This window comes from Gaeumannomyces tritici, assembly GCF_000145635.1.
Source record: "Gaeumannomyces tritici R3-111a-1 unplaced genomic scaffold supercont2.14, whole genome shotgun sequence".
Taxonomy (NCBI): Eukaryota; Fungi; Ascomycota; class Sordariomycetes; order Magnaporthales; family Magnaporthaceae; genus Gaeumannomyces; species Gaeumannomyces tritici.
The window spans coordinates 78,561-87,324 of NW_008804558.1; the positions used below are offsets into that span (position 1 = coordinate 78,561).

The window sequence follows — 8,764 nt, forward strand, 5'->3', positions numbered from 1 at the left end:
CGACCCCGACCCCCCCCCCCCCCCCCCCCCAAACCGGGCACTTGGCCCGTGATCCAATCAACACCAAACCTGCTCCATTCGACTGCAAATTTCTACATCTATTCAAGCTACCTCGATGCAAGATACAGCTGATTCCTGATCAGAATTTTCCGCTCTTTCAGATGCTGTATCCGCTATCTCCTCAACGTTACCCCTTGCCTCTGCAATGCAACGGATATCCACAAAGGTCTTATTGGAAGGGCACCTCGTGATCGCACAGGAACTGGCGCCCAACGTCAGGAGAACTTTGGTCCGGAAGAATTCACGCTCTAGATCCGGGCTCCATACTGGAGCCGGACGGACAAACACACCGGACCGTGCACGTGGCAGTGTTTTCTGACAACTACAGCTGTCACGATCAGGGCGAGAAGGCTTCGCAGCCAGGTTCAATTAATGCTATCAAAGAAAGACTCTTCTATAGGGAGGGAAAAGGGAAAGAGGCGCGGAGCGCCGGACACGCGATGCGGAAGAAAAGGCGGTGCGGCGTCTTGTCACACGGGCTGTTCCGCCGCACATGCTCACGTGGATACCTGCGCTGTGCGGTAAACTGCCCTGGGCCGTCACAGCAGCTAGCTTGAACCCTTTTACACCGACCAGTAAACGCTGCATATAATATTGCCGAAATACCGTGAACTTCCGAGGTTTTGTTTCCTTATGGATCTCTTTAAGGTTATTTACAATTATTGGCATTTTCCAAAATGTTTAAAGGCATTTGTAATCATTGAGAATAAAGTTTTTAATTGTTAATGATAAAGCTTTCAATCGTCGATGATAAAGTTTTTAGGATCATACCTACGGTCTGGTAAAACTGTATACCTCATGTGGTTATAAAGCCTTTGTAGGCTCTGAATTTGTAGTGCCTTAATTTCTTCTTTTTTTAAAGCCAAGTTGTGGGATGAGGACTCCTCGCACGGGCTGTAAATTATTGCCTCTTGCTATGCATTTATTAGCGGGTTTCCTTATGACATGTAGGCAGCACTTACCTGAAGTCTCTCAATTAGTAACTTAAGGGAAGGCCATTGGCCCATTAACAAAATTTCATCTTCACACTGTTTAAGTTTATCGTTTGAATTTATATGCTGTAAAAGTTTTATGCAAAGATCTTTCAAGGCGGGTAATGTCGACGTTAATTCGCTACTTTCATCCCGCTTTATACAATATATTGGACTGGCTGTCTAGGGTGTTAAAAGCTTGAGACTTATAAAATGATAGAAAAAAGGTAGCAAGCTTACAAAACTTTACCAAGCAATCCTTGGTAAATATTACATTATTAGAGTTGATAGCTGTGAACTCAAATCCGAGCTCGTGCAATGTTTCTACGATAATTGCCACCTACACGGGGTTAGTTACAGTACAGTACTTTAAGAGCAAACTTCCTTACCTGCTTTAGTATGTATACCACAGCCTCCGGCGCGGGTTTTATAGGACAGGCAAGTATAGACTCTATCGTATAATCTTCGGGTTCTTCGATGATAAAAGTACGACCAGTACGACCAGTACAACCAGGGTCGCGATATATCTCTTTAATAGTAACGAATAACTTTTTGGGAATTGTTTTGCAATAATCTTCAAATGTACCAATATCATTTTTACATGTTCGTATTTGCACGGTACCACGTGTCCCCCTTTTCCCTGCTATTATTAAAGTACTCCGCTCGTCAATGTTTAGGCGTTCTATATGTTGTGTATATATATCCCACGGGGTGCCTTGCTTCACCTGGGGCCAATGGCTTGGCTCGTATAGCTCCTTTAACGCTGAGGAGGGCTGTGGTATAGATTTTGAAATTTTATAACGTCGTGCTGGCAGGCGCAATGGGGCAGTTGGTGGGGGACTATAGAATATTCTCGTCCCCGGCCGATCTCTCGGTAAACGTTCCATTTTTAACTACAATTTTAGTTGCAATGATAACGCATAATTAAAACTCCCATTTCTTTGAAAGTGGAAACGTTTCTATCGTTTAAGTATTAGTAGCACTTTGACAATATATTACTGGAAATATAATGTCGTGCATAATGATTAACATTCAAATTTTAGCATTTAAACAAGCTGGTCGGAGTTTACGGCTTAAGTGTCCCACGGCATAATCTCGACCCACTTTGCGGTGGTTAGTAAAGCGTATTGTATCCTTTCTGTCATAACTCCATCCTAATCACATGCTCCTTTCAGCTAAATTGGCTTTTTAGAAGTTGAGGGCCTCCTACCCGTTCTTTATGCTTGGTTTTACGTGTGCTATTCACTAAGTAACTTTACTCGCTCACAATAAAACATTCCACGCTTAGCAGATTTCAGCTTAGCGTCATCATGAAAAAACAGCTTTATATAACGTGGTTCACAATCGAGTCGGTCAATTTTGGTTGCGAGGCGTCGCGTCAACTTTCCAACCACATATCCTAACACATACAAAATGAATCCGTTACCTAAGGAATTCAAAGTGATGCTTGCCTTGGAGGTAATCAAAAATGATCCGAAAATTAGCATACGTGCTGCAGCAAAACTCTACAATATTCCCTATTTTACATTGAACGACCGATACCGCAGCAGCCCTGCTCGATGCGACACCATACCTAATTCCCGGAAATTGACGGAATCCAAAAAGGAAGCGATTGTTAAATACATACTCGAGCTGGATTCTCGCGCATTCCCTCCCCGGTCTTCTTGTGGGTAGGCCTCGATCTCGAAATCTAACAAGCAAATGAACAAAGAAGCAAACAAACAATACGGGGAAAAGGAGGGCGTATTCTATCATGTCTTAGTGTGTAGTTTTCCCCCGTAGGGGGCAACTGAGAGGTTGTCCTTTTAACTGCGCCAGAGAGCTTAGTCGGCGGAGGTGTCAGAAAACACTGTCTCTAGTCATCCATCTGTGTGAAAAATGCGCTTTTTCTATTTCTTCTTCTTTCGAAGGGGATCACGGTTCTCGTAGATATACAGAGAGCATATGGTCTATGCACGGGCTCCGCCCGTGCTCGTGTCCAACTAGAATCTTCTACATCCTGTCCACGCTACCATCGAGCACCCTCGTATCTGACACGTCGATATCCGCCGCGTTGCAGATAGAAGGGGTGCAGTTAAGGAGACTAGCGATATTGCATCAGAAAGAGCAGAAGAATCTGATCAGGAATCGGTCCTTTCATGCATTCTAATTAGTTAAGAAAACTGCAGTTGAATACGTTAGGTTTGATCGCGGTCCGATTCATTTTGGTGGCCCGACTGTGGGTGTTGAAAGGGCACCTCGTGATCGCACAGGGACTGGCATCCAAGGTCAGGAGAACTTTGGTCCGGAAGAATTCATGCTCTGGATCCGGGCCCCATCCTGGAGCCGGACGGACAAACACACCGGACCGTGCACGTGGCCTCCGCACTCGGGGCGCGGAGCGCCCGCGTTCTGTTCTGCTCCCTCTACAAAAAGGGAGCAGAGAGTCGTTGTACGACTCTCTCTTGTACTTAGGAAACAGGACAACTTCTAGATTTTATGCAATGCAACTAGAAGACTTTCCTACCCAACCTTAACAGGCTGTCCACGAACAGTGGGGGTGACCCGACAGGGGGTGCTTTGACTTATATGAGGAAACACAGTTGGCTGTTCCTCACCCGCAATAAATCAAGCCTGTATCCCAGCGTGCTTGGGGCCCTGTATAGCGCTAATTTAGTGCATTGCAGGGCCCAATCCAACCGACGTGTCAGATACGAAGGACTCGATGGTACTGTGTAGAAGGATCTAGAAGATTCTAGGTGGAGCATGAACTTGGGCACCACCGGTGCACTGACCACATACTTTGTGTATATCACCGAGAACGATCATCCTCTTCGAAGGACAGAGGACAGAGAAAAAGGACAATGCATACTTCCCATTTATTGATGACTAGAGACAGTGTTGTCTGATAGAACGTGTGCCCTGCCGTCCCTGCGATTAGCGCATGCATCCCACTATGACTTTGTCAATTCAACAAGTTTACATTTGAGTTACGATTTAAATCAAATTTAAAATAAAGTTTAAACAAAGTCCCAGCCTGTCGGTAAGTTGTGTCCCGGAAGCTTTACAAGTGTTCCTGTGACGTGTTCGTCTATTAGAGAGTTTACAACACACCGGTGATTATCATTATTTACAGCCACTCCAGGACATGTTTCCATTCCAAAGTGTTTAGAGCTCGTTACATTAAAAGTGTCAATTATGTGTTGCAACGCTTGTTCGTCCCAGCCGGCCAAAAAGTCACCATGAATTGAATAACCGGTTTTATCGCCGTTAGAAAGGATAAAAGGTTGATAACCCTGATGAGGCTTCCACCGATGTGAAAATTTCGTCGTATCCCAGTATACTTCGTATAAAAGATGAGGAACATGGATCCAGTTTTTAAGACAGTTTTGTTTACCATTTTGGTATGTAACTGGAAATGCCATATTATTTTTGTAATCAGTTAATGGAACAGCTGGATTGTAGCACGAAGGGAAATGAATATCCATGCGAAGGGGTGAAGCAAAAAGATCACAGTTCGCAAAGGGAAAACCGATTCCAGCTTCCCTCACGTCAGGATTTTGAATTCCAGCAGTCGACCCATTCGAATTAGCCGGGTAGCTTGGCGGACTATAATGAATGCGGGGACATGTCCACTGGCTTGGTTGAACTATTCCATCTAATGGGTTAAGATTGAGTTTGCCGGTTTTACTTGGAGCATGCCTTATTGACGCATCTCCGCTAACGATCTGCAAGCTGACCGGAAACGCAGTAATTTTGTCATCGGTAGGCTCAAAACTGGAATATGTTAGAAAAGTAACATAATTTCAATTTTTAATAGCGTATTCTTACAAATAGTACACATTCATATAAGACAAGTTTACAGACTCAAAAAGGTCTGTTTTTGGGTCTTTGAAATACAACTTGGGAAACCAATAGGCACTAAGGTCATCTTTTATAAGCGCTGTTGTGCATGATGATCTTAACAAACTATCACCCGTAGCATTGAGCCCAAAGTTACTTGCACCCATTATCGTGTGGACATGTTCCGAGGGCACGCCAGGGCTTACGATGGGATCAATTCGAGCTTCACCAAGGGGGCCCCCAGCACTGTGACGTAAGATTGCGAAAGTGCGACGATCTTTCGCGAATGCCAAGGAATATAGCACGGGAAGTAATATAAATATCATTTTTCAACTCGAGATGAAACGTGAGGATTTCTACCTAGGGAGCTAGTTGATTGAGTGAATAACAAATTGGGGATTTTTATGCTACAATTTCGGTTACAAATTGCTACTGGCGTGCCGAACAATGCGATGTTCAGCTTTTATATTAGTAATGTTCACGAATGGCTTTTACTCACATCAGAATTATAGCCGTTAGCGCTGGTATTTCAGGAAATATAATGAGCCATAGAAGTTATTCACAATAATATAATTACGGGCGAGACTTCTACGCAAATGATATATATGATTAAGTACTGTCTGAGATTTTTTATTATCTTGAAAATGAACTACAAAGCTAAACATAAAAGGATTGTATTTCTTCGCCACAGCGATAGTAATGTACTATGTAATGAAATAAAACCCTGCAAACAACGGTTTTTATCATTTGACCTAAAACCTAGTAAACTTAAAACGTCATCGAATCGTCTTTCGGTACTTTCGATAAATGCGGATGGTGATAGGAAAGGAGAGCTATCCTGAATTGCCTGGCCTTTTAACGTATTATTCACTGCTCTAATTTGATTACCAAGTGTTCAAACTTCGCACCCTTGACAGGCTGTCTTGACAGCTGTATTGGAACGAGCAATTGGGCCTTTAAACCGGTACGCTATTTGCAATGGAGCTAGTATCCTTCCCGCAATATCTAATTCTGGTGCTTAAATCTAAATATATTATTTACTTTATAGACCGGCACAACCTTGCTGGCCGTGTGTCCGTTATTCCTTCCATGGTTCTAAATCGCCACTGACGTGCTTTAGCAGCGAGTTGGAATACCCGTTTTCGGCCTCCGGACAATCAACTCGACTTTCACCCCAAATCGTAACAAAATCCTTCAAACCTATTCGGATCTATATACACTAGACATTTCTGCGTCTTCCTTACAAGTGCGTGCATTGTGTCCGGTCTGCCGCAGCTGGCGCATTGCCGTCAAAGTTGCAGGCGCACTCCCTTCCTGATGACAATCGTCGCGTGTTTCTTGCCGTAGCGATCTCCTAATCCAGAGTTCCTTATGCGTCTTATATACGAAGTGATCTTTCTTGCCCAATCCGTATCTTCTGGCCCTGCGTCCCTCGTTCATAAACTGGGGGCTGGGTGCAGTTGGGGAGCTGTGGTGTGGTTTTCCTGTGTCGACTTTTTGCGGGCCCGAGTTTCTGGTTGGCGACCAGCGGCCCAGAGCTGCAGCGCCACATGGGCCACATTGATCACCAGGGATGTCAGCCACAAATTAAAACCCCATTTCCATTGCGGACCTGCCAAATGCACAAACCCTGCACGAGGATTCGTGTCAACGCATGACAAATTCATCCTGTGTCTTGGCAAAGAGCGCGCTAGCTACAAATTATGCACCTCATATGCAACCAAAGCTGCCCTACGTCGCGCCGGATTGACGTCAGGCGGATCCGGCGATGGCAACTAACCATGCTTTTATCAAGCGCTCCTCTCTCGATAAAGATTTACAGATGCCTCAGCAAACGGGAACACAGCTGCGTTAGATCATGGCATCGCTCTCAATGCCTTCCACCCACATTTCAGGCCAGGAACCGGGCCGATGGGCCCGGCGGGCGCGCAGACACGGGAGACCCGCAAGTACCACCAGTACACATAATCATTGTAGTCGAGGACGGTCGTAGCTTTTACCGTTGAGACGCTCTCGAGGTGCTTCTGTCGCAAGGCAGGCGCACACGGTAAAAGCGGAGTGAGACCTGCCGCGACTCGAGGCACACGCGGAGCAGTACGGTGTGGTTGGCTTTTGGGCGGAAGCTGAATTGCTGGGGGCGGAGGCGATGGAGATTCGCCAGGCAAGCTCGGGGTCGACCATGCCAACGGTTGATAGCTGCAGGCCAAGGATGTGTCTGGCGGTGTGAGCGGACAGGAGTTTCGGAGCCCACTATTGGACAGCCAAGCTAGTGAGCGCCACCGCGAAACGCGCTAAAACCCCACAATCAGGCATCCGGAGTGGCAACACAAGGCGCGGAACCAACCACGGTCCTGCCAAGCGGCTTGTACTTGTTCCCCGAATACGCTCGGCCCAATTCCCAGTGGATCGTGCCGGCCACCCAGGTCTAAATTACCAGGTTCCAGTCGCCACTGACAGGCTGACAAATCGGAAGATGCAGCCCACGTCGCTAAGGGAGCTAGTGACGCCACTTCCAGGGTTTTGGTAGGAAATGATTGGTAGCGTTGCACATGGTGTCCATCTGAATTGAGCCAGTCTCCTCATGTCTCCCCGTCTGCAACCTTCCCTTGAAAAAATCCTCCTGTCGGACCCGCTGTTAGGGTGCCGCTAAGGTACACGGCCATTTTTGGTACTGGTCCCACCAAAATGAGCCGCGTGTGTTATGTGGGCGCTAACAAGCCATTTGGCTTTGTTTTGCCCGCGTTCGCCGGCGTCCTTTCAACAACGACGACGACGACGCAACTGGGCTAGAGGTGCAGAAAGGGCTCGCAAAGGTTTCGGGGTGCCTATTGCCAGCTGGGAAGGTCCTGCACCCCTCGCAGCCCAGGGCGCGCCTCGCGCGCGCCGAAACCTTCGACAATTGGATTGCTCCAACCTCCTCGCATCACCAGGTTAACCGCCCTTTGACTTCCTTTCGTTTTCGCCTCGCGGATACCCGACACGCGCCGAAACGACTCGAACGCACAAGAAGACTGCTGGCCGGCAAGCAGTTAGCTACCTTGGACGAAAAGCCGGCCCGGCCGCCGCCGTCCCCCGCCAAACAAGGCCGCCGTTTCCCCTCCCCTTCCCTTTCCCACACCACACCACCACCACCACCATTACTAGCACCACGGCACCGGCCTCCGCCAACTACGGCCGCCGTTATTTCACGGCACCAGCCGTCGCCTTTCCCGCTATACTCGCGGCTCCTCCTTAGCTCGCATCCAACATCCGACGATACGTATGGCGCAAGATTGGCCCGCCCAGCACGCATTACCTGCTGAACACGCACGCCCAAGATTTGCTTTGACGGCACGCGCCTCTGTTTGTTGCCACGCCGGGCTATACTGAAGTATAGGTGGCATCGCACGCGCAAGGTCTTGTCGCGGCTCTGTTTGCCAGCGTGACCGTAACGGCCTCCGGGACCCGCACCACGTTGGCAAACCGCGCAGCCTATCGCTCGACACGCGACACACAAGGAGCACACCGGGTTGGAACTAGGCCCTCCAGCCCCCGACTTTTCTTTCTTTGGCCGGGTCCAAATGGGGGGACATTGCGACCCTCCGCCCGGCCCTCACTTTACTCCGGCATATTGCCGGCCGACTGCTTTCTCTACCACCAACAGCTGCGCCTATGGCGCCCCGGCGACATTCGCCCTTTTTGCCGATTGCCCGCTCACCAACAAGGAGCGCCGGAATGCGGCCCGAACTTCGTGTGCCTTGGGCTTGCCCCTTGGTTTGTCTTTGTTAGCCGCCTCGATAGCAACATGTAGCCTAGTGTCAAGCTTAGGTAGCGCTAGCACGTCATATGCCCCCTGGGAGGCAGGGACTGGTAGATCCCGACTAGATGACGTTAAATATACTCTCTCTCTCTCTCTCTCTCTCTCTCCTCCC

The 8,764-nt window shown here is 48.0% G+C and overlaps 2 protein-coding genes across 2 annotated transcripts; both read right to left on the reverse strand.

Moving 5' to 3' along the window:
* Positions 1–4,036: 4,036 nt before the first annotated feature.
* On the reverse strand, positions 4,037–5,179 carry GGTG_13473 (hypothetical protein; the record flags this gene model as incomplete). Its single annotated transcript, XM_009231379.1, has 2 exons — positions 4,037–4,787; positions 4,842–5,179. Coding segments are annotated over 2 exons (1,089 nt in total), but the record flags the coding sequence as incomplete, so codon positions are not given.
* Positions 5,180–6,547: 1,368 nt separating this feature from the next.
* GGTG_13474 (hypothetical protein) lies at positions 6,548–7,034 on the reverse strand (the record flags this gene model as incomplete). Its single annotated transcript, XM_009231380.1, has 2 exons — positions 6,548–6,584; positions 6,898–7,034. 2 exons carry the CDS (start codon positions 7,032–7,034, stop codon positions 6,548–6,550), a joined length of 174 nt encoding a protein of 57 aa, XP_009229644.1.
* Between the last annotated feature and the right edge of the window lie 1,730 nt (positions 7,035–8,764).